A 26,658-nucleotide genomic window follows, 5' to 3' on the forward strand; every position below is an offset into this window, starting at 1 on the left:
TCTGTTAGATAGTCGTTACCGAGTCCCAAGGATATGTATTTTCGGGGGCCGTATACACAAGGCTATGGCAAATATTATCCACGAAGGCGACAGCTTCGCTAATTATCATTAAGTGAGTGAGTGAGTATGGTTTTACGCCGCTTTTAGCAATATTCCAGCAATATCACGGCGGGGGACACAAGAAATGGGCTTCACACATTGTACCCATGTCGGGAATCGAACCCGGGTCTTCGGCGTGACGAGCGAACGCTTTAACCACTAGGCTACTCGACCGCCCCAATTATCATTAAGAAATACCACTCTCGTTTCACAACGATTAATTGATCAACGCAATTTTATTTTAACATGTTAGTTGTTAAAATTAGATTGTGTTCAATTTCATATGATCAAAACTCTGAATTTGAGCCAAACGATATTTATTGGACAAAGTAATGAAATATTTCCGCGACGTGAAATGTTTTTCTACAAATATATTTTTCACTGAAATAGCCGTAACGACGTACTTGTGAAGTTGAGAAACAAGACTGAGAAAGGCAGGCATAGAAATTCCTTCTAGCCTGCTAGCCCGTGTCAGTTTGTTTGATTTTAAAGTCATCCCAATGGCTGGTAGAATTTAAGGCAAATAAAGGCGTTTCCTTAACTGTCATCACAATTCGGGTAAGATTTCAAGGTAATTCTATCGCGGAAGGCTGAAATATTGCCGATGTGACATTACATATTAACTCACTCATATTCTAGGGTAGAATAGGTCTTTAGCAATCCATGCTTGCCGTAAAAGGCGACTATGCTTGTCGTAAGGGCCGACCAACGGGATCGCGTGGTCAGGCTCGCTGACTTGGTGGATGCACGTCATCGTATCCCAATAGTATGTATCGATGCTCATGATATCAGTCACTGGATTGTCTGATCCAGACTCGATTATTTACAGACCTCCGTCATATAGCTGTGATATTGCTGAGTGCAGCGTTAAACAAAAAAACAAACAAAACAAACACCCCAAAACTCGCTTCATAAACATGTTGCGCTTTGACATGCCCCCGATTGTTCAACTGCGCCTTCTTCTGTGATGTGATTGACAGGCCCACGTGTCAATATCTACGAGTGCGATATGATTGTACACTCATTAACAATAGCGCTATCAACTTATCAGATTAGTTTCTTCGAGACATGACTTATACAGGGAGTGTTCTGTCGAAGAAAAATATCGGCGTTTCACGACTCAACAAATCAATAATGAATGATATTTATAAACAGTTATATTCATAAAGCTGACAACACCCAATAATAGTTACACGATCAACATTTGACTTGGGGAAAGAATCAGCAGTAGTACCGGCGGGTCACTGGTGGTGTATACGTCATAGCTACCACCTGTATCAATTGCCTGTACGTTGTTAGTAACGTAGACACGCGGTACTCATATAAGTGTGGGCATAGCTTGTACCTTAGTAACCACGAGTCCTGCACGTGAGTAGCGTCTACCGTGGTGGCCACGAGTCCTGCACATGAGTTGCGTCTACCTTGGTGGCCACGAGTCCTGCACGTGAGTAGCGTCTACCTTAGTGGCCACGAGTCCTGCACGTGAGTAGCGTCTACCTTGGTGGCCACGAGTCCTGCACGTGAGTAGCGTCTACCTTAGTGGCCACGAGTCCTGCACGTGAGTAGCGTCTACCTTAGTGGGCACGAGTCCTGCACGTGAGTAGCGTCTACCTTAGTGGGCACGAGTCCTGCACGTGAGTAGCGTCTACCTTAGTGGCCACGAGTCCTGCACGTGAGTAGCGTCTACCTTAGTGGCCACGAGTCCTGCACGTGAGTAGCGTCTACCTTAGTGGCCACGAGTCCTGCACGTGAGTAGCGTCTACCTTGGTGGCCACGAGTCCTGCACGTGAGTAGCGTCTACCTTGGTGGCCACGAGTCCTGCACGTGAGTAGCGTCTACCTTAGTGGCCACGAGTCCTGCACGTGAGTAGCGTCTACCTTAGTGGCCACGAGTCCTGCACGTGAGTAGCGTCTACCTTGGTGGCCACGAGTCCTGCACGTGAGTAGCGTCTACCTTGGTGGCCACGAGTCCTGCACGTGAGTAGCGTCTACCTTGGTGGCCACGAGTCCTGCACGTGAGTAGCGTCTACCTTAGTGGACACGAGTCCTGCACGTGAGTAGCGTCTACCTTAGTGGCCACGAGTCCTGCACGTGAGTAGCGTCTACCTTAGTGGCAACGAGTCCTGCACGTGAGTAGCGTCTACCTTGGTGGCCACGAGTCCTGCACGTGAGTAGCGTCTACCTTAGTGGGCACGAGTCCTGCACGTGAGTAGCGTCTACCTTAGTGGCCACGAGTCCTGCACGTGAGTAGCGTCTACCTTAGTGGCCACGAGTCCTGCACGTGAGTAGCGTCTACCTTAGTGGCCACGAGTCCTGCACGTGAGTAGCGTCTACCTTGGTGGCCACGATTCCTGCACGTGAGTAGCGTCTACCTTGGTGGCCACGAGTCCTGCACGTGAGTAGCGTCTACCTTGGTGGCCACGAGTCCTGCACGTGAGTAGCGTCTACCTTAGTGGGCACGAGTCCTGCACGTGAGTAGCGTCTACCTTAGTGGCCACGAGTCCTGCACGTGAGTAGCGTCTACCTTAGTGGCCACGAGTCATATGTGTCATTAGAGTCTACCTTAGTAGCCACGAGTCATAAGTGTCATTAACTTCTACCTTAGTAGCCACGAGTCATATGTGTCATTAGCTTCTACCTTAGTAGCCACGAGTCATATGTGTCATAAGCTTCTACCTCAGTAGCTACAAGTCATATGTGTCATTAGAGTCTACCTTAGTGGATCATATGATGAGTACGGTTTAACTGAAACAGTAGAAAGTAAGTTGAAGCCAACTGAAATAGAAATAAATAAATGGGACCCGTGAAGATCCGGGGTAGGATAGGTCTTCAGCAACCCATGCTTGCCTTAAAAAGCGACTATGCTTGTCGTAAGAGGCGACTAACGGGATCGGGTGGTCAAGCTCCCTGACTTGGTTGATGCATGTCATCGTATCCCAACTGCATGGATCGATAATGTCAATCACTGGATTGATCTGGTCAATCTGGTCCAGACTGGACTCCAGACGGCGTACCTGAAAATGACGGCGATACGTTTATGGAACGTTGGAAGGTGATTGTGGACTTGGATGGAGATTAGGAGAAGGAAGGAGATTAGGTCTTGTGTCTTCGTGATATTGAGAGATCATTTACGTTAGGTCAGAGGTCAGTGGCCTAGACCTTTATTACTGTGCTTCGACCACGAGGACGACAAGCTAAACGTTTTGAACCACCGCAAGGACTATCAAAAGGTTGGTATTGTTGTGTCCAGTGATCGTTCCAAGCGACAAAGAGCTGCCCCACAGGGGCTTCAAGCTGATAACAAACGTGGCTATTTCCAAAACGGAAAACTCTTTGTATCAACTCTTTGCGCGATAAGCGCCTGCCACCATTGACAAATCAGAGGCTACATCACACTGACCGTTTCTCTGACCGCGCACAATACTGGGTGATCGAGGCACACGGGTAGTACTCGCGAAAACTACCGGTTAAAAACTTGTGATACCTGTGACGGTTAGGCCGTGGCCCCAAGACGGATGATGTTTCTTTTCTGTTTAACAGAGTGAGTGAGTAACGGGATCGGTTGGTCAGGCTCGCTGACTTGGTTGATGCATGTCATCGTATCCCAATTGCGTAGATCGATGCTCATGATGTCAATCACTGGATTGTCCGGTCCAGACTCGTTTATTTACAGACCGCGGTCATATAGCTGGGATATTGCTGGGTGCGGCATTAAACAACAAACAACTACAACACCAAATGGTCTAGAATACTTAAGTTACATTAAGAAACAATCCGAAACACGACCCGGCGATGTGAGGGATGTAAACCTGAACATGTGGGCCAATCTTGAAAGTCTGAACAAGTGTCAACAGTATCCTCCAATTGTGTATTCATTGCAAACTAAAAGGCCATAGGCCCATAGTTCAACGTATTTACAAGGTATGCGTGTTTCTTCTAACTGACAATGCATGCTGTATGTACAATGCAATAGTTTGTAATAAAGTATTATTTGAGGTTGACATGAGTATGCAAAACAAATTGATATTTGGCTAAGATGTAAACTTCTTTGGAATATACTTGTTTCTAAATTGAAGATAGAGTTTACACACAAGCATAAATGATACACATTCAGGTTACAAGATGTACAGACATTTTTAAATATACCTTTATAGATCTTCAACTCAACACGTGTACAAGTCCCTACGTCCTCTGATTATTTGTTATGAATGACCCCTTTCACACTGCCACAAACATTATGACAAATTCAATTCAGTGCGCTGATAAAGTCACGTGGTTCCATCGTCAGCCAATCGGTGAAAGTGTCTCATGAAAGTAATGTGCGCTGTTGCGAACACACAGTCATCGAAGCGTCTCACAAATCACAGCGCGAGGAAATTCCTTTTCCAAAAATTGTCCCGATAGCGCAGGGCCTCCCACGTGATTCATGCAGATCGCTGGACACAAAATATTCTGAAGTCGGATGTCGTTAAATATTTTTATGTCCCAACGACGAACAGATCAACAGAGAATAGATCTTCAGAAACCCATGTTTGCCGTAACAGGCGATTATGCTTGTCGTATGAGGCGATCAACGGGATCGGGTAGTCAGGCTCGCTGACTTGGATGATGCATGTCATCGTATCCCAATTGCAGAGATCGATGCTCATGATATCAATCACTGGATTGTCTGGTCCAGACTCCATTATTTACAGCCCGCCGTCATATAGCTGGAATATTGCTGAGTGCGGCGTTAAACAACAAACCAACAACAACGTTTGTTTAGAGACAGCCGGACTTTTTTTAACGTAAGGTAGTCGGATATCCAACACAAAATGAAACAACGTAATACTTCGGCCATATTTTGGGCAAAATCCATGAGGTTTTTATAATTCGGGAAATTACTCTAAACCACACACAGATCAACAAGCACGGGTATGGGATCTCATGTTAACCGTCCTTGCTAAATTTAGGATTTCTGAGAGAAGTGATTTTGAAATCACGCAGTTTATCAGAGGTGCAATGAATGGTTGGGGTATATCACGGCAAGAATGCAGGATACCGGACAACTTCCGCCATGTTTGTAAGGGGTGCACACACTGTCAATCAGTTGCAATGGTTTCTAACTTTTCAGATGCCATTTTTTGTCACCTAGCTAGAATAACTGCGGGTTTAGGGGGCTTCTATTAAATGCTTCCGTGAGGTAAATGTAATGTTTATTTACTAAAGTTAATAATAAAGCCTATACGTTTGTTAACATGGGGCTCCGATTGAAGTCACTTATGAGGTTGTTGCACGCAATTATTGATCTTCTATCTGAGGGAGGGGGAGGGGGGGGGGGTGTGTGTCGATGTCGACGTCAAAATTACGAGGTTTGTGGGTTGCTTTGATGTTCAATTTCGAGGTTTTATCATTTTAAACCATAAAATTGCGAGCATAGAAATAGTTCTGCCCACTTTGAGGTTAACGCCCTATTTTTCAAATGGTACCAATATAGGAGTGGGGCGAGGGAGTAGCCTCGTGGTAAAAGTGTTGGCTCGTCACCTGAAGACCCGGGTCACCGTGTGAAGCCCATTTCTGTTGTCCCCCGCTGGGATATTGCTGGAATATTGTTAAAAGCGGTGTAAAACCATACTCACTCAATCACTCACTCACTCACTATATTAATAGCATCAAACACACATGTGTGTCTGTAAAATGCATGTGGACCTCTCCCACATCCAGCTCTTTGTAAATAGTTCAAGGAACGCATATATTTTATTAATGCAACAGTTGATTCAGCGTTTATTCATAAAGGTTTCTCATTGATGATACATGTACACATGTAGTAAGTTGTTATGGTGGCTGTTACAAGGGAATCTCACAGATGTAACGGCGTCGAAGGTGGCAGTAGAGGTCACTGAGCCCCCAGCTGTCCAGCTGACCACAGTCTTCACCGCGGCCGTTGTCTGGCTCCCCCTTCCCCCAAGCGGGAACCTTTGTGGATCCCGTGTTCCATTTAAACCCAGTTTTTGAGCTTCGTTTCAGACCAGTCCACACACGGTATACACTGTTTGTTTCTGAAAAAGTAAAATGCAAGAGTTAGATAAAAGTAAAATGTTTTTCATGGCAAGAGTTGAATGGCAGGATGTCAGTTAGTCCACTTAAAAATGTGTCATTTTACGAAGAGTTGAAAGAAGTGCCTACGACATTTGCTGAAAATGGTTGTACTATTCGATGCATTTCCATGCCTTCACGCCGCGGCGTCACGGAAGGGCGTTCTGACCGTGAAAGGTCCTTCGCATTTGTTTGACCAAGGCTTCTCAGCAATCGGCTGATAAATGTGTAATGGTAGTCCGGTTGACACCCGATGGCTTTTACTGACATTGCCAGAGAGCACATTTACGCCACCGTCAAGCATCAGCGATCATATCTTTACATTGGAAGACCATTATTGAACAAGCATGAAATACTCACATCCCCGCCAATATGAAATGTCGGGTGTGTGCAATGCATTAGCTCCTGTGAACTATGTTCACTTGGCCTTTTTGTAAATGGCCTAATTGCAGCACTAAAAAAAGTTATTACTGGTGATGTTTTTCCATCTGCAGTTTATGATAGAATATGTTACTGAATTTGTAATGAGTAAGGATGAGACATATGGACGAACAACTTCTTTATTACAATTAGGAGCGATGGTTTCGGTGTAGGTTCTAACATCATTATCAAGCAAGTGAAGTACAGAGTATGGTTGACAAGAATATATAGTGTTTATACAGTTGAGTAGGTTTAAGATCAGTTACACTGTTGTATTTGTAATGAGTTGTGTTTGTTGTATGAAGTTAGTCAGTGAATGCAACAACTGTGTCCATGACACTTTTGGAGGAACATACACTCAAGCAATGCAGAACTTACCAACAAGAAAGGAAGTGTATTCAATACTGTGAGATGACATTATGTGCCAAGTTTGGTAAAGAAATATAGTATGTTTTTCAAGATCTGCTCCGGAAACGAGGACTACCGCCATTTTCAGTCTAAATCAAAGTCGTTGCCATGGAAACAAAAAATGTTTTATTTTTTTTAAATCCCAAAACTATCAAAAGGCACCAGTTCACCACTAGATCTATCTATGTGCCAAATTTGGTGAAGAAATATGGTACGGTTTTCAAGATCTGCTCCGGAAACAAGGATTACCGCCATTTTCAGTCTAAATCAAAGTCGTTGCCATGGAAACTCGAAAAATATATTTTTTTTAAATCCCAAACTATCAAAAGGCACCAGTTCACCACTAGACATATCTATGTGCCAAGTTTGGTGAAGAAATATGGTACGGTTTTCAAGATCTGCTCCGGAAACGAAATATGACGGACGGAAGGACGGCTGGACGGAAGGACGGCCGGACGGACGGACGGCACCCATTCCTATATCCCCCTTCCACTTCGTGGATAATAACTGGAATATCGTTAAGTGCATCCATAAGCTATGAACGAAAGCAACATATGTTTCATGTAGCAACGAACTTATTTGTTTGCCCTTGTGTGTTTATTCCCCAGTAAGGTTAGAAGGAAAATCTCTTACGTGCGTCTCCTCCTTTCGGTCCCAAAGCAGTCATATATCCAGCAATGAGTCCATACTTCTCTGGAGTGTCCAGATCGATGAGACGGCCACGTGTCTTCCGACATGCATCCACAGCAGATTGGTAGCTTCTTGCATCCGCAAAATCACTCAGTTTGAAGCACATCTTGGGATTCTCAGTCTTCGTGTATCCATCAGGACAGATCACTGCGGGGTGGAGTCGAAGAAATGAGAATAAGCTTAACAGGTTAATGCTAACACAGTATTGCCCTAGAAACAGTCAACTACCTTTCGTAAAACATTACTTGGTGTTGGGTTTTGCTTGTTGTTTTATCGCAGCACTCAGCATTATTCATGCTGTATGACGTCGACCTGTAAATTATACAATTTGGACAAGATAATCCAGTGATTGATATTATCAGCACCGTTCAACGCCGCCGGGATGTTATAAAACGCTATCATCCATCTTACAGAGCATAACCAAACCATACATCCATCATGTCGTCCATTACGACCATCATAGGTTGTTTGGAACCCGGAATGGGGCACACGTGGCCCAGGGGTCTAAGGCGCCGCAATTCGCTTTGCGGAGTTCCGTCCCTTGGGCACGGGAGAAACCGATGATTGTGGGTTCGATTCCCAGTTCGCCCCAATTATGTTTCTTGGTTTGTCAACACTATACCATGTTCATGGTTTCACCAAAGTTGTCAAAGGCGCTAGGCAGAGTTGTGTCTATTGGACACTCCACGAACCTAGCAATGATCGTGCGTGCCAGTCGCGGTGAGACACCACAAATGGGCTTAAAACATTGTACCCATGTGGGGAATCGAACCCGGGGCTTCCGTGTGACGAGCGAACGCTTTAACCACTGGGCTACCCCACAGCCCCAGTATTGCCAGAACATACATGATCTAACTGACAACACTATTATCATAAATCAGTAAACATTTCGATGGCTAAAATCTGCCTAAATGTACAATTTAACACAGGAATGAATTAAGTTATCCAAAGCAAGTTGTGTCGTGCTGCCACTTTGTATTTCTGTGTGACTTTTGTAAAGATATTAGAAATTCGTACAAATATGCATATTTCAGAGACAATACTTTGTGAAATGATCTATTTGCTCATAGTGTCCTTAATATAGTAACTGAGTTAGTTTTGGTTAACGCTGTAATGAACCGTCTGTCAGCTAAATGACGGAGTACCACTTTCATAGTGGTGGAAGGCCCAAGGTGATGATGGTCTTAGACGCTCACAACAAAGTGAAACTCACGGGTCTGGTGCTGACGGAACCAATGCTCAAGATCAGCGCAATTGGGATTCGAACCGAGGACCATAGCATGCCTAAGGGAGACAACTCTGCACAGCGAATTGGGGCGACTGTAATCCCAGCGCCCCTATCAAAAATAGCTATTCTACCCTGTTCATAAAAGCGACAAAACCCTTTCCATATTGATTGAACCAGTCACAAACACATGCAAAGGCAAGTCAAAATAGGAAATTGCATGGACACATGTTTGTTACTGATGCGTCAAGTTTGGAAATGTCCTCGAAAGTCAACATACAAACTACGTCAATGCTGGAACTGGTGGGGGTGTTTATTGTTTTGTAGCACATGGTGGGAGTCATCGGTCTATATCCGGCAGGACAGGCGGCTGTGGAAAGTAAACGATGAAATAAGAAGCATTTCAAGTTTAACAAATGTAATATAGGTGTCTCCATATTGTTTTCCATTGTCATTGGTGTATCAATGGCCTTTGAGCTCTAAACATTTTTCAGTACCAATGAAGGATTTATAGAGAGGTTAGAGTGAAGGATAAACTGGAATGAGGGACGGGCTAAGAGGCTGGAAGAACAGGTCGGATGACAGTCTGACTGTCGGGAAAGACAGGAAACAGAGACAAGAAGGACAGAGGGGACAGCGAGACAGGAAATAGAGACAAGAAGGACAGAGGGGACAGCGAGACAGGAAACAGAGACAGGAAGGATAGAGGGCACGGAGAGACAGGAATAAGAGACATGAAGAACTGACGGGATGGAGAGACAGGAAGGATAGAGGGCACGGAGAGACAGGAATAAGAGACATGAAGAACTGACGGGATGGTGAGACAGGAAGGATAGAGGCCACGGAGAGACAGGAATAAGAGACATGAAGAACTGACGGGATGGTGAGACAGGAAGGATAGAGGGCACGGAGAGACAGGAATAAGAGACATGAAGAACTGACGGGATGGTGAGACAGGAAGGATAGAGGGCACGGAGAGACAGGAATAAGAGACATGAAGAACTGACGGGATGGTGAGACAGGAAGGATAGAGGGGACGGAGAGACAGGAATAAGAGACATGAAGAACTGACGGGATGGTGAGACAGGAAGGATAGAGGGCACGGAGAGACAGGAATAAGAGACATGAAGAACTGACGGGATGGTGAGACAGGAAGGATAGAGGGGACGGAGAGACAGGAATAAGAGACATGAAGAACTGACGGGATGGTGAGACAGGAAGGATAGAGGGCACGGAGAGACAGGAATAAGAGACATGAAGAACTGACGGGATGGTGAGACAGGAAGGATAGAGGGCACGGAGAGACAGGAATAAGAGACATGAAGAACTGACGGGATGGTGAGACAGGAAGGATAGAGGGCACGGAGAGACAGGAATAAGAGACATGAAGAACTGACGGGGTGGAGAGACAGGAAGGATAGAGGGGACAGTGAGATAGGGAGTACAGACGGGGAGGAGAGAGGGAAAGGAGAGAAGAGACAGCGGTACAGGGAGCGCAGACGGGATGAAGAATGAGGAAGGATAGAGGGGACAGAGAGGCGGCAATCAGATAAGAAGTATAGTGGGGACAGTGAGACAGGGAGCACAGATGGGATGAAGAAAGAGGAAGGAGAAAGAGGAAGGATAGAGAGGGCAGAAAGACGGGAAATAGAGGCCGAAAGGAAAGGTGAGAATGATGAGCTCAGAGCCGAGAGGTCAGACAGGAATAAAAGGAGGGACAGAGAGAAATTAGAGAAAAGACGTATAGATGGGAAGATGAGACAGGGAGGATAGAGGGAACAGAGAGACTGGAAGTAGACACGAGAAGCGAGAGTCGGGAACGGAAGACAGAGAGGAAAGATGAGAAGTACAGACGGGATCGGAAGACAGGAAAGAGACAAGGGAAGTACAGAGGAAAAAGAATGACTGACTGGTAAAGAGATACAGCAAAGACAAGAAGATAGGCATGAAGTACTGGATTACAGTAATTATAGTCTGGTGCAGCTCATCAACATTTACCGTTTACAACGTCAAAGCGAGTCCATACATAAGAGGGAACAGCATTTTAGGCAAATATATTTGAAACCGTACCTAAAAGCCCAGTCACTGCACAAGATAACAGCAGGATGAGTCTCGACATGGTACTGATTCTGAAATAGAAATAATCAGCACCTGCAGAAACTCTTCAGAATTTCGTTTTTATCAATTGATTTGTTTTGGTCATGATTTTGCATTGAAAAAGTATCATTGTTCACTGAATGACTGGACAAAAGGATTTCCATCTCATCGTTCGGGGATGTTCCATACGTGCTTACTGCTCTGTGCTGACAAAGCAATTGTGATGATGTGCCGCTAATGTACGTATGCAGTGAGAATCCAACTGGCACTGACACAATTAGATCAGCGTTGTGTACAAGGGGTAGTCCGATCGGCGCCGGCATGTTGTGTAGACTGTACTGTAAAAGGACCCTTTCATTCATGTTATGTGATGGTATTTCTTTCGTCCTGCTGATCAAACCCCGCTGATCCACCTCCATACAAATAAAAGCGACACAAACTATTTTCATAATCATAAGAAATCTCCGCTAAACGCCAGTGTACGATTCTGAACAATTTCATGAAGCATGTGCTTATTAATCACTATCATATAGTGATGTTAAGTTTATTAATCACTATCATATAGTGATGATAAGTATATCAATCACTATCATATAGTGATGTTAAGTATATCAATCACTATCATATAGTGATGTTAAGTATATCAATCACTATCATATAGTGATGATAAGTTTATCAATCACTATCATATAGTGATGTTAAGTTTATCAATCACTACCATATAGTGATGATAAGTTTATCAATCACTATCATATAGTGATGTTTAGTTTATTAATCACTATCATGAAGTGATGATAGGTTTATTAATCACTATCATATAGTGATGATAAACATTGGTCATAAACACATGCATAGGCAGAAAAAAATCACTCATACTTGTAAGTTCTACTAACGCTTTGAATGTTGTAACCTTTTTCAAAGAACTTTTGCTCTCTTGCTCGACTGTACCTCCAAAATTGTGAAATGTAGACAGCAAAGGCTGACAAAAAGCAAAAGTTGACTATTGGAAATGGGATACGATCACTTGCATCAACGAGCCTGACCACCCGATCCCGTTAGTCGCCTCTTACGACAAGCATAGTCGCCTGTGACGTTAAACAGGGTTGCTTTAGGCCGATTCTAACCCGGATCTTCACGGGTTTCACCTAAATATGAAACAGATCGCTGTGTTTCACTGGTCTCTGTTACTTCTAGTTCAGGTGGAAAAATTTGTGAAAGGGAAGTTGGCTATTTGACCATTATTGAAAGTGCCATGCTCGATTGAACCTCAAAAGTTGTGAAATGTAGCCACAAAAGGCTTGAGCTGCAGGACTATTGCTCGACATAAAGGGAAAGTGGACTATTGGAAAGTTGAAGTCATCCCCCTTAGTCACACTTTCTCTCAAGGGAGTGTTTTGTCACTCGAAATTGTTATGTACAGATCTAAATATAAAACAGATGGCGCTGTTCCACTGGTCTCTGCTGTTTCTAGTTCAGACAGGTAAATCAGTGAAAAGGAAGTTGGCTGGTTGACATTATCGAAAGTCGGCTCTACGCCTCAGCTACCTTCTCTTTCTAAATGGCGCCCATGGAACCAAGCAGCACACAATTAACACAAAGTATCAGCATATCACACCATACTTATAATAAGATACTACCCCCATTAAAGGAAGCTGTAGATTATTGTTATAAATGTCTCACACTCAAAACTCACACTTATATTTAATGTCTACAGGAGTTTGAAAGGTAGAATGCGACTGGAATAACAAAACTCACACTTTTATTTAATGTCTACAAGAGTTTGAAAGGTAGAATACGACTGGAATACATTGTGTCTTATCTGAGTGATTTTGGTCATAGTTTCATTTGTCAAAAAGCAACACCAACTCTAACAGGAGAAAAAGCACAACTTACCTGAATAATCTGCTCGACGAAGAATGTGGTAGAATTGTTCTTGATCTGCAAAATATATAGAAGCTCTTTACAGAATATGTTCTGTCATACCTTGTGCATTTAATAACTACCATAATCAGAATTGAGTAACATAATTTAAATAAATGTAGAAATGGATCCGTTTTGGCTTGCACAACCTAATCAGTGACGAATGTACTTATGACTACATTAATCGTAACTGACCTTGATCAAAGTGCAGTATTACAATTTTGTGTTAAGAAACCGTTATGTATTCATATTCTTTTGGAACAGATACTGAAAATGGAGGTGACAATAGGTTTAGCTAAGACAACCTGATCTATGAAGCATTTACTGAAACGAATATTGAGTGATATCTGATCAAGTAATGAAAGTGCAGTTGTACATTTTGTTGTGATTGTAACTAGTTGACGAACCAGGACAGTAGTATATACGATGGGGGTACTACCTCACCCCACCTGGACTAGGTCAAGCTCCTGAAAATGCTTTTACCTGAGGTCTTTAGTTGTATTAATTATGTGAAGACGCTCATCGGATCGTCATGTGTCAAGATGCCATCCTTGTAATGGAAATATTCTCTATTATTTTACTCATACACATACCATTATTTCGGACATCTCTAGATTAAACATTTCTGCTAAGTGTTCCATTCATTTTACAAAGAGACCAAACTGCATACTCTTCTTCACAATTGGAAAGAAACAAATGATAACGGTATTTGGATGGCTTGACAAGATATACACCTTGTGGTTATTCTCGCCATTTGATAATATTATCACGGAAAAATTAATACTTTGACAGCTTTTTCAAGTTTTTCTTTTGTTGGCTTGTAATTGTCCATTGTAATACACTTTTTTTTACATTTGTCTAAACGGATATTTTTCGTTGTATTTAAGGAACATCAATATTAATTAATACTTTTAATGGATACAATTTACTACAGCCCGCAAGGATATGGGAAGGGTTAAGTGGCAATAAAAAAACTAGCTGCAGCATCTAAGGTATCTAAAGATGTTGCTAAGGATTGGTTAATGAAAAGCGCAAATATGACAAATATACTTGCCAGCCCCGCGTTAAATACCGAGGGGAAAGTTTGATATTTCCATAACTAAAGAAGTTCACCAGTTTCTTGTTTCTTGTTTCATTCACATAAGGTAAGATGCAAAACGTATAAATACGCTTTAACTGTAGTGCATGTAGCCAGTCGGTACAAAGAGGTTGAGCCATTAACCTCAAAAGATTCAACTGCAGTGGCACTGAGCTGCATACATAAACGTGGACACTTAAAATGGCAAAAGTTATTTCAAGTAGATCATGGATGCGAGTTTATGGGATCAGTAACTAAACTATTAACAAAGAAAAATGTTACAGTCGGGCATGGTGAAAAACAGAGTCCCATCGTAGCCAAGCTATTTTTGAAAGATTTAACTGAATACTTCTTTGGATCTCAGTATATGATTGAAATGAAATCAGATCATCAGATCAGCCATAAATAATGAAGTAACAAGATTAATTGAAAAGAAACCATCCGATGCTATTAAAATGAAATCTGTGACTTCTGAATCTTTTAGCACCATAGAGAGGTAAAGAGCAAAAACTTCCAGATAGAGTAAGCTTAAGAGGCCAACGCCGTGCAACTGATCCGGTTTGGTCTCTTAAGTTATATAACATAGGTCGATTTGATATGAAAGAAAATGAGCCTTTTTTATATTATCATAAAGATGGGCCAGGCAGAGGATTTGTACAAGAGGAGTTGTTTAAAGCTCCCAGGGATACAGTATTACCTTCCTAAGTAACCGAACGCAAAGGTAGTTTTACCACCCTTATCAACCCTTCTCTTTGTATCTAGGGGGGATATGATGTTTTATTCATTCTTAATCCATATATCGTGTGCTTATCACTTCTTAAAGTATTCATCTCATTTGTGAATGCTCTGCTGTTGAATGTACTGTTCATGTTTTATATGATTTTTTCCTACATTCTTCATAACAGCTTCGGCTTTTCTTATCTCATCTTTATCAGACTTGCTCATAGAATACATCTTCGGTCTCAATCCAACATACTCAGCAATAGGAGCTCAAGCCCCACTCATCCTTCATCATACACACTTTCCCATCAAGTTAAGAGGAATCAGACATCCAATTAATTTGACAATTAATCTTTCAGGAGCTGGCTGATAACTATTATGTTAATCCAAATTTGTTGGGTATCCTAGCTTTCTAAGTCAACACCTAGCATGTGCTCTTTATCAGAATCGACTGGCATTTTATTCGCATCAAGATTGTCTACCCATTGAAAGCCACCTGTAGATAAAGGTTGGCTCATCGCTCATCCATACAAAATGTTGGCGTCGAGATATAATATGTGTTGAGTTGGTGTACTTGAATCATATCCTTCTACTAAATAATCATTGTCCTTGGAATATAGTTTTGCTGTCATTGATATATCACCTCTTAATCCCTTCTCAATTACAAGGGGCGGTCGGGTAGCCTAGTGGTTAAAGCGTTCGCTCGTCACGCCGAAGACCCGGTTCGATTCCCGACATGGGTACAACGTGTGAAGCCCATTTCTGGTGTCCCCCGCCGTGATATTGCTGGAATAGTGCTAAAAACGGCGTAAAACCAAACTCACTCACTCACTCACTCAATTACAAAGTGCATATCATAATCAGTAAGTAGTTTTAGTTCTACACCAGTCTACACTGACATCTACGTTATTTTTACTTCATGACATTTTTACTGTTAGCTTGTATGTTATACTTTTTAAATCATCTAACTCCTCATTATACCTGCTTGATATGATAGGTTTAACATGCATGTTGGAATTAATATCTATCTTCCAACCTCTTAAATGTTTACCAACTGCATGATCTGTGGTTACAATCGTCTGGTTCAACAAATTAATTTTGAATAATATTTAGGGTGATTATCAACAACTGCTTTACTGGATGAAACCGACAATCTCCGACAATCTGGGGTTTGTTGTAGTTCAAAACTTCACAGGATCTCAGACTGATAAGAATGAAGAAGAAATTACTTAGACATACTCCGACATCGTCTCAGGTTGAGGTTGTTTGGATGAGCCATGTCTCATTGATAGAGATCCAACAGGAACACCAGTCATAGATCCTCCACGAAGAGTGCCAACTGCACTCAGAGAGAACCTGAAGGCCTCTTTTGAAGTTATGGTTAGTCAGGGTGTCATCGAGAAAGTAGACCAGCCTACTGATTAGGTCAGGTCATTGGTGATAGTTAAGAAACCAAACTCTGACCAGTTGAGGATATGTTTAGATCCTGAACATCTAAATAAGGCCATAAAGCCCGAACACTTTCAGCTACCAACTATTGAGGAAATTACAACAGGCTATCAGTGAAGAAAATATACTCAAAATTGATGCACCCTCAGGATGTAATAAATGTTATATCTAGGAGAACAGTTCCTTAGTAAAGTACAGATTCTGGTTCTTTTTATGATTCGAACCTACACTCCCAGAATGAGGCACCTAATTGCCAGCCCAAAAAGTCAGGGACTTAAACCACTCAGCCACCAAGGCTTCCACAAAAATGACAACTGGTACAGATGACGTACTTTTATATACCCCTCTGACAAGTGTAAATTGGCACGGCTCCCATGCCCAAAAGCTATGAATACACAATGCCATTTAGAAAGTGGTAAAATGTAACAATTGTTATTCAGGATCTCCCAGGTGTTGAGAATGACATAGATGACATGTTCACATTGGGTGACACACCGGAAGAGCACAACCACAGGCTAAGAGTGAGTGAGTGACTTATTATTTAACGTCACATGGGCAATATTCCAGCCATATCGTGACGAGAAGTTACATTTATGATACATTTATGATACATTTATGATACATATATTTAAACTGAATAAAAAGCTGTCAACGAAGGATAGTAGAATAACTAGAATATCACAGACTTGATTTAAAACTAGTTGAGAATATTAAAAGGCAGTAAGCATTAATGAACACCACAATATAAAAATGGGCTAGAAATCGTCAGCAACTGAGGGGAGATCACCATACTGGGGACCATGGGGACTTACAGTACTTTTGCCTAAAGGCTAAGACCAGTACTTTAGCAATGTAAGGGAATCAATGAACACTCAAAAAAAGCAAGTGCAGCTTTGCAGGGGAAGACGTTGGCTACATATGCCATACACACACAACAGATGGTGCCAAGCCTGATCCTGGAAATATTTAAAACGTCATACATTGACTTATGTATTAGATATGCTTATTGCAAGGACAAATACATGAGATGACATTTTATCTATGTGGAAGTGTAATGAGGCAAAGGTCGAGTGTTGAATTATTGGAACACATGTGCACACCTGTGATCTAATTTGCAAGTCAACTGAAACCGATCGCCTGTTTCAGGTAGCGTGTTTCTGGTAGGTTCAACTCTCAACACCTGCTGACAAATAGTGTTTGTTTTTTATACATATGAATACATTTGCTTTTATCATTTCCGAGTGTAGAGTAAGTGAGTTGGTATGGTTGAACGTTGCTTTAAACAGTATTTCAGTTATATCCCACATGCCAGGTTAATGTTGTAGGAAAGACCGAAGTGGTGCAACTTTTACAGGATAACTATTCTGGAACCCAGTGATATGCGTATGCTGCAGACGAACCGAAAAACATAATCATGGTGAACCAGGCATCTGAACCGATGATCATGTGTTTCTGCCTCACATAAGTAAAGGACGCAGCTCTGTGGAGGCTTATACGTGGCACTCGGGATGTAAATAAAGATATTGCATCGATATATTGCGTTTGATGAATGCTAAACAAGAATCAACTGTCACCACGCCACACTCCACCAGTCCCCTGTGCAACACAAATCATGAACTGAATCTTAAGTTAAACGTCTTGGCCAAACTCCATTGTTTTGATTTGGCTAATTCGGAAAGAAATTAGGATTCACATGCACAAAGAAAGAGATTAGCTGGCACACAAGGCCTTTTTGCCTAAATGTCCTATCCCATAAATTAACATGTGAGGAAGTCCAGTAAAGCGAATTCTTTAACCACGAGGCTACCTGACACCCCCCCCCCCCCCCCCCCCCCCATCCTCGTTAGTCGCCTTTTACGGCAAGCATGGGTTGCTGAAGACCCTGCTATTCTACCCCGGAATCTTCACGGGTTATCCACATTGTGAGTGGGTTCCAGTGACAGAAACCCTGCTACCACGAATAATACCACATCCAATTAAATAAAGTGTCACCTCATGTATATCTGCATCACACGGAAATTGAGACTATTTTAGTCAGTGGTGTAACTTTACAGGGCAAAAGACAATTACCTACAGATACTTGTCAACTTTTGGCCAGTGATCTCCTTTCGCGGCAATTCATCGTTCCACTCAATAGAGTAATATATCAAAGGGAGGCAACTCCTCAATCAAGGCTATGAGTGAGTGAGTGAGTGAGTTTGGTTTAACGCCGCTTTTAGCAATATTCCAGCAATATCACGGCGGGGGACACCAGAAATGGGCTTCACACATTGTACCCATGTCGGGAATCCAACCCAGGTCTTCAGAATGTCGAGCGAACGCTTTAAGCACTAGGCCACTTGACCGCCCCCAAGGCTATGAAACGTAACGTTTGTTTTGAGTCAAATTGATATGAATCAGCCATCTTTCAAGATTGGCCCAGCGAGAGTTAGCGTTTTCACAATTCCATAGTACATGAGAAATAACTTTCAGCAATAACTTTATCAAAACTTGTACACAAGGGAGAATCTTTATATCCCACTTTAAACAGGTATTTACCAACTGGAAGTATTTGATTAATGATTCTGTACTGAAGCCAACGCAATTGAACACTATCAGTACATCGGAAGGGTATTTCATTTATATTTTTCCATTCATAATCTGTTTAATATTTTATTTCATTTTCCCATTGCTGATTGGCTGATGTCCTCTGAAATGTTGAACTCAATAGCACATCATAGTCGTAATTTTGAACCCTTTGGACTCTTCATAAGTACATGAATGTTAAATGGTAAAATTGGGGCTACCAATGGTGTAACATCATAAGTTTCTAAAGATTTTAAATAAACATTTATAGCATTTCTTACCCTGTAAAAGGTTAAACGATTACACGAAACATTGTATCTATTCTCAAATTCTAAGTATGGAAGAAGTCGGCCCTGATGATCTACCAAATCATTGATATTTTTTACTCCCGCATCATCCCACTTGTTCATAAATATATATTTCCCATCAATCTGCACATTGTCATTGTACCATATATATTGGGAATAAGCATCCTTTCGTGTTTTCTTATGATTTTCTATATATCGGCCCCAAGACGCCACTACATCTCGCCAAAAAGGATTTCTGATAGTTTTGACGATGTGGTCTCTTATGTACTTTGCATCCATTTGGAAAATATCAGATGGGATAATATTTGCCTCAAATTTAAACGATTTAAGGGTAATATTTGATAGATGTATGTGACGAAGCCAAGAAATATTTTGAGATGCAATAATATCTCTTACTAGGGGTCCTTTAAAACCACCGTTAGGAGTATTGTTCATTACCCTTTCCCTTTTAATTTTATCCGGTTTTTCATTCCAAATAAATCTGAAGCACTTTGCTTGAAATTTATTTATAATAACTTCGGATGGAGCAGGAACAGTAGAAAACAAATGATTAAGTTTTGGTAACAATAATGATTTCAGTATTGTATTTCGTCCAAAGGGTGTAAGTATTCTACTTTTCCATAATTGCATTGATTTTTTTATTTCTTTGAATTTATCGTTATAATTAATGTCTACCATATTTTCAAGATCAGTATCAAATTTAATGCCCGGTAATGTTTCGGACATATTTAAGGACCCGTGAAGATATCCTGGGTAGAATAGGTCTTCTGCAACCCATGCTTGCTGTAAAAAGCGATTCTGCTTGTATGAGGCGACTAACGGATTTGGTGGTCAGGCTCGCTGACTTGGTTGATGCAGGTCACCGGATCCCAATTGCGTGGATCGATGTGCATAGCGTCAATCACTGGATTGTCTGGTCCAGACTTGATTATTAACAGACCGCCGTCATATAGCTGGAATATTACCGAGTTCCGTGTTAAACAACAACAAAAAAAACAACAACAAAACAAACAAACATATTTCGGATATCCATGTGCTCTAAACATTCCGGGAGAGACCCCGAGCGACACACATATGTCTAAAAGCACGGATAATTTATGATAGGCGAGTAGCAAATAGTGCTTCGAATCATGAGCAGATTGAGGGGAATCCTTGCTGAGAGCAGCCAGATGGCTGATGTGTACTAGCTTGAGATACTGTAGATCTTGAAATCAATGCGAGTGTGAATTAAATGCGGAAAATGCGAGTGGTCTTTGTTCGAATTAATGAAACTTCGCATTTATGTCTCCAAAATGACTATCAACAATACGACGGCGTCATTGCACACTTTGGAAAGAATTTTAGGGTTTATTGGCAGCTTGCTTGTTGTACTTTTATTTTTAAATCCGGCAAAGTAGACCTGTTTTGATTAGATATATGCCTAGTGCTTTAAAGGTTTGTAAGTCATTTAGGGGGTTTAATACCTTTGCTAGTGTCATTTAAATGTTGCAATTTGGTTTGGATTGGAGTGTTGTTCTGTGTTGCTGGTAGTGTGTGGAATATGATATTACGTGTTCAGGCGTTTCTTTTAAGTTGCAGTTGGGGCATTTACCGGTTTGGTGTTTTTAATTTGGTATAGGTGGGAGTTTAACTTAAGTGTGGCCTGTTTGTAGTTTAGTTGTTTTTTTGCTTTGTTTTTTATAAATCTTTTTTTTTTATGATTCAATTTCATGTATATTGTTACAAGTGTAGGTATTAACATTTGTATATATGACAGTATTAACACAAGTTATAATTTCCATAGGTGAGGACAGGCAGATTGTGTAGGATATGTCGTTATTACGGTTCTTCTCAAACTGAGAGGGCTATTATAAATAATTGTTTACAAGAAATAGATGATTACTAATTAACAGGTAATATGTTTCAACTGCTTCATTAGATTATGAGATGTAAGTTTTGCCATTTCTGAGCATAATGGTTAAATTGATTATTTTTTTAGCGATATACCTTTCCAAACAAATTGTGTCTTTTAGTAGTGAAAGAAACTGTTCGAAAGATAAATCTTGTTGTTTTATGTTTGATATGTAGATGAATCTCTTTGCTGGTATAATAATATGATTTGCTACATGGTTTTGAGTGGAAATTCCAAAAAAGATATTAAGTTTCGAAAGGATGAAATTTGTTTGCAGGTTGTTATATAGGAAGTTTTCAACTTTAAACCAAAATTGTTGAACAGATTGGCAATCGAAATATACATGTGACATATCTTCGGAAGCAGTTTTACAGAATGTACAAATATCTTCATCGACAAACGTCATCTTCAGTAAATCTTTCTTAGTGTCAATTATTCTGTTTATAAATCGATATTGAAAATCTAAAAGTTTAAATCACGATTGCATTTTCTATAACATAAAAGTATATCTTTCCAATCCAAACCTTGAGGAAAAACCGTATTCCAGTGTTCTAATGATTTCGGTACAGTATCATTGCTAATAAGTTCATCATAAAAAGCCCGTGATTTTTTAACGTTATTAAAAAAATGTTCACATATATTGTTCAGTTGAACTACATTTACGTCAAGGGTTTTGTCTCTGATTTGAAATCTTCAACTCTTTTGAATATTGTTCAGTAACTTTTGAAAGTCTAAAAAAGTTCCCTGGGTCTTAAACTTTTGTTTGAAATTTTTAAAATTAAGAAAACCGTTGTTGTCGCATTTTGCGTAATTGAGCATCCTCCGCATACTGACCTAGTTTATTTTCCTTATCGTTAAGTGTTATACCTTTTATATCTGGATTTCTTCTTATCATAATACCTAGAATTTCTACAGCAATAATAAATAAATAGGGTGAAATTGGGTCTCCTTGTCTACATCCCCTTTCAAGCCGAAAAAGTGATGATAGATGTCCATTTTGAATAGCAGATGCAGTGGTATTAGAAGTCAAAATACCTACCCATTTAATTATATTTGGCCCAAAAACCAAATTTTGTCATTACTTATATTAAAAAAGGTTTAGAAATTGTATCAAAAGCCTTTTCAAAATCTATTAGTAGGAGTAGGCCAGGTTTGTTAAGTCTTTTGGTTTCAAAGATGATATCATAGAGCTTCCTAGTATTTTCACTTATACATCTACCTGGAATAAATCCTGTTTGGTTATGGTATATGATTGTATTTAAGTTTTTTTAAATTCTATTAGCAATACATGAGCTGATAATTTTATATAAAGCATTCAGCAATGAGATTGGGCGCCAGTTTTTTTAACAATTTTCTGTCTTTGTTTGGTTTTGGAAGACAGGTGATAACTCCCCTGTTCAATGTACATAATAATGGGTTGTATTTGTAGTTTAGTTATTACTGTCATTTTTTTTGTGCTTTTATGATAGATTTTTGTTTTTTTGAGTGGCTTTTGTAGCAGGTGTTTTAGTTTGCAATCAGATTTCTGATCGCTAGTTCGCCACTTTTGGAAGATTTTTCTCCTTTGTGATACTTTTTATTTCGTTTTTTTTTATATTGGTAGGTTGATGCTTACGTCTTCTAATTTTACTGCTGCTCTGTCTGCGTGTTCGTTGCCAAACACTTAAACGTGGGCAGGGATCCAAACTGTTTCTATGCCTTTACCTAGTTTACGTAGATTGTTGGCGCTTTTGATTAAGCAGAAGTTATCCCTGACGTTGTACTTTTTCATACTTACTCACCATCTTCTAGGATACCAAACAAACTGTTATACCAAACAACTGTCTTGGAAATATGTTACATTTTCCATTGGGGAGTTTGTCAAGCAAATTAATATTAGCACTTTACATCAATATGTGTCACATACATGTATGATTTCTAAACGTTGCAATGTTAAAAAATAAGAAAATGATATCACCTATTATGACATTAGGGTACAGGATGGGGTTGGTTAAACCCCATTTGTACTGACTACTTCTATGTATTTTTATCCACATCTGAAATACTTCTTATATGACCAAAATATGACATTTTTTATAGCAATGTGCCAGTCTAGTCTTCAGTTTAATAGTTTTCATAGTTTGTTTTCTGACAAAGTCCCTTTTAATAAGAATCCTAAAGAAAGACGTACATTTCAATTTGAATTGGTGCTTTACAACCTTGAAACCAGTTAATTGGAATTAATAAGGGAATTAACTCTATTCACCTAACTCGCTAGGTGGCGCTGGTATTTCGCTCTCTTTCCGGCCGCCATTACAACATGTGAGGCATGTTTTTTCAAAAGGGAAGAATTGGAATGGACATAATACATGTATATATATTATACATCTATTGATTGTGTGTATATCATTAGATATGGTTGTTATTATGTTCATTTCAAAAGCAGTTGACGTTGCAAAGAGGCGATATTTACAAGAAATTTTAATTTGTTTTCATTCAAAGTCGGTCGGTGAGTAGTGCACTTTACCGAAAGCGGACAGCGAAAAGATCGGCGGCCCTGGAACCACGGTGGAGATTGACGAGTCCAAGTTTGGGAAGCGCAAGTACCACCGTGGGAAAAGGGTTGAAGGAGTCTGGGTGCTTGGCGGAATCGAGCGTGAGAGTCGTCACGTCTTCCTGACGACTTTAACAGACAGAAGTGCGGCCACCCTCATCCCGGCAATAGAGAGACATGTTGCGAAAGGGACTACAATCATAACAGACTGCTGGAAAGCGTACAGTTCCCTGGGGAAGATTGGTTACACGCATCAGACAGTCAACCATTCGCTCAACTTTAAAGATCCAGAGACCGGGGCCCACACGAACACAATAGAGTCGACGTGGCGAGCAGTCAAGAATTGTGCGATCCCAAGTTCCGGGACACAGAAATCATTGTATGATTCCTACTTTGTCGAATATATTTTCCGGAAGAAGTACCTGAGCGGCGCCCCTGACAAGTTCCTTGCATTCTTGGATGCAGTGAAGCGCGTGTACACGCCCACTTTGGACAATGTCGCATCTCGTCTCGAGGAACGTAAAGCTCTGCGTTCTATCGAGAATGTAGTTGCGGCAAGCGAAAGCGCCACTGTTTAAGCCACGCCTTGACGTGTTTCAGCCCCAAGTGACAGTTCCAAAACAAACAGACAGCCAACCGAAACACGTCTGCAGTTCCCCTCCGGGAAACCAAGCTGCACTGATGAGTCCTGGTGGGATGAAACGTGTAATAAAGGGATTACTATAATCGGATTAACGGATTAACGCTTGAAAGGTATTAATTGGTGGCTAACCCTAACCCCAAACCCTAACCTTAAGGACCTCCAAGGAGTGTTTGACCCTAAAGACGTGTAAGTTTCCCTAAGGACCCCCAAGGGGTGTTGGACCCTAAAACGTGTAAAAATTGGGTGGCTAACCCTAGCCCTAACCCAACCCTAACCCTAAGGACCCCCAAGGGGTGTTGGACCCTAAAGACGTGTAAGTTTCCCTAAGGACCTCCAAGGGGTGTTGGACCCTAAAACGTGTAAAAATTGGGTGGCTAACCCTAACCCTAACCCTAACCCAACCCTAACCCTAAGGACCCCCAAGGGGTGTTGGACCCTAAAGACGTGTAAGTTTCCCTAAGGACCCCCAAGGGGTGCTTGACCGGCAAGGGGTATTGGAGTCACTGGAGCGTGAGCCACGGTCACGGTATAGCGAGACACCGGCCGCGGTAATTGAGCGGATGGTAGAGGGCGGGCTGCGCCCGGTAAACTGTATTGTTGCCGTCACGTCACGTGGGTTCTTTGTTAAGGGATTATCCACGATGGTCTGAACAGCTGTTAAGTGATTGGTGGAGTGACACTGTTACCATACCATTGTTTTGGAATGGATTTATTGCTTGGGGGCTTGCTTAGTTCTTAGCTGTAGTTTAGGTTGAATTGTGTCATAAAATCTTAATTGCAGTGCACATGTCTTGTTTGGCACTGGACGGCTCATTGATTTCTAAATGTTTCCAAATAGATATCTCGACTAAATAAGACATAAGAGTCCTCGGCATGCTCTTTAGACAATTGAAGTAAATAAAGTGTAGTTTGTAAATTGTGAAGCAGTTGAATGTTGACAAAGTATGCAAGATGTTTACACTTTTATTAAAGACTGGTGAAAGCAAAAAGTGTTATTTTCTAATATTGAGGTTGTTGAACAGACATGAAGTATCATGCAGGATACATTATTTCTAATAAAGAGCGATGAGAGGAATGCATTGTTAATTTCTAAAATACCATCAGTCCAAACTTTGGATTATAAAAAAACAACTATTCATGACATTTACAATTCCCAATTGTTATCTTCCATTGGGAAAACATTGCTTGCTTCTTGAAATTTAAAAATTAACAGCTACCACTGAACTCAATGCACCCTGTGAAATACATACCAACAGATTAAAACCATAATTTCCGTCCACCTTTTTCTTGTTTACGTCAATGGCGCAGCATAGAGGTGACATTTGATGGTTGTTTTAATATAAATATGAGGTAAGATGACCACAGATGAACATAATTGTTTAGCCTTTGTTTTTTTTAGCAGGTGCCAATAGGTTGAAATAAGTGACATTCATATTTCATGCGATATCGAGCTGTGATTCGAACCGATGGCGAAATCTTGAATAAGAACCAAGATGGCGGGTGTCACTCCTTGTCTCTATGTATATGGAGGGGTGTAATTTTTTTTCTCTTTCTCTTTCCGATTATATTGTGTTATTCACGCTATCATCGAAGCTACGCATTTATAACGAAACATAATTTACATTTAGGAGAACATAATGTTTCCATATATTATTGTTGCTGTAGCTATTATGACTGACGAATTCTAAGGGCGTTGCAACAAACATAGGCCTAAAGAAGCCATTTGTGTAAAGATACAAAATATTAAAAATAAAAACAAAACTTATCTGCCAACTTATGTTTTTTGGCTCTTCATGCAGAGTTCAAAAGTTGTCATTTCATGTTTATTAAGATTAATTTAGAAAAGACTATTAAACTGCTGCAAGTGTTCCTTATCAATGAAAGCTTTGAGAGAAGAGAAAATGTAGTTTGATAAGAAAACATAATATATTTTTTTCTGATTTCAGAAGCCCAGTCAAGCTGGCGAACTGTTCTGTTTTGCCAAGCTACAGAAACGTTTCACAGATGGATGTCCGCTTTGGCGCAGAGACCCATTTGTCATATATTGACCATTTGGACTTCAGGTTCAGAACATTGCAGAACAAGAGAGACGACACCAAGCCACAAAAACCACAAAACCCTGGAGGAACTGATGTCACTCGACTTGCAAACAAAGGTTAGTGTATGCAATGTAAATGTAAATGGTTGTTTACTTGTTAACCCACATTATCAAATAGAAAAGTCATGTCCTGTATCTGGTGTCACTTTTACTTTAAACTGATGTGCATCACTGGTTATTATTTTCCTCTTTCTGTATCCTTGTCTATGTACAAAGGTATCCAGATGTAGACATCATTTGTGCTAAACAGCTTGTCCACAGTTTTTTTCTGACTAAATACAGTCACCATTATCTGACTGTAAGACTATTGTCCACGAATACTTATGTAAGCTCACAACTATGCTGCAATAGAAACAGTTGATTTCAAGCCACTGGTTTTGATAATCATATGGCAGTACATTTTGCCTACAGTTGCTTGTTCATATTGAGCTTTTTGTTTC

At 40.8% G+C, this 26,658-nt stretch overlaps 2 protein-coding genes across 2 annotated transcripts; one reads left to right on the forward strand and one right to left on the reverse strand.

Moving 5' to 3' along the window:
- Window positions 1-5,924: 5,924 nt before the first annotated feature.
- Window positions 5,925-11,035, reverse strand: LOC139455234 (CD209 antigen-like protein B). The gene is made up of 4 exons (XM_071236780.1): window positions 10,987-11,035; window positions 9,197-9,286; window positions 7,635-7,838; window positions 5,925-6,136 (listed from the first exon to the last, which is right to left on the reverse strand). Exons 1-4 carry the CDS (start codon window positions 11,033-11,035, stop codon window positions 5,925-5,927), a joined length of 555 nt encoding a protein of 184 aa, XP_071092881.1.
- Window positions 11,036-12,450: 1,415 nt separating this feature from the next.
- Window positions 12,451-24,055, forward strand: LOC139456025 (uncharacterized). Its single transcript, XM_071237540.1, has 2 exons — window positions 12,451-12,493; window positions 23,457-24,055. Exons 1-2 carry the CDS (start codon window positions 12,451-12,453, stop codon window positions 24,053-24,055), a joined length of 642 nt encoding a protein of 213 aa, XP_071093641.1.
- Window positions 24,056-26,658: the final 2,603 nt, after the last annotated feature.

This window comes from Haliotis cracherodii, unplaced genomic scaffold (assembly GCF_022045235.1).
Source record: "Haliotis cracherodii isolate W230 unplaced genomic scaffold, xgHalCrac1.p SCAF_11, whole genome shotgun sequence".
Classification (NCBI taxonomy): Eukaryota; Metazoa; Mollusca; class Gastropoda; order Lepetellida; family Haliotidae; genus Haliotis; species Haliotis cracherodii.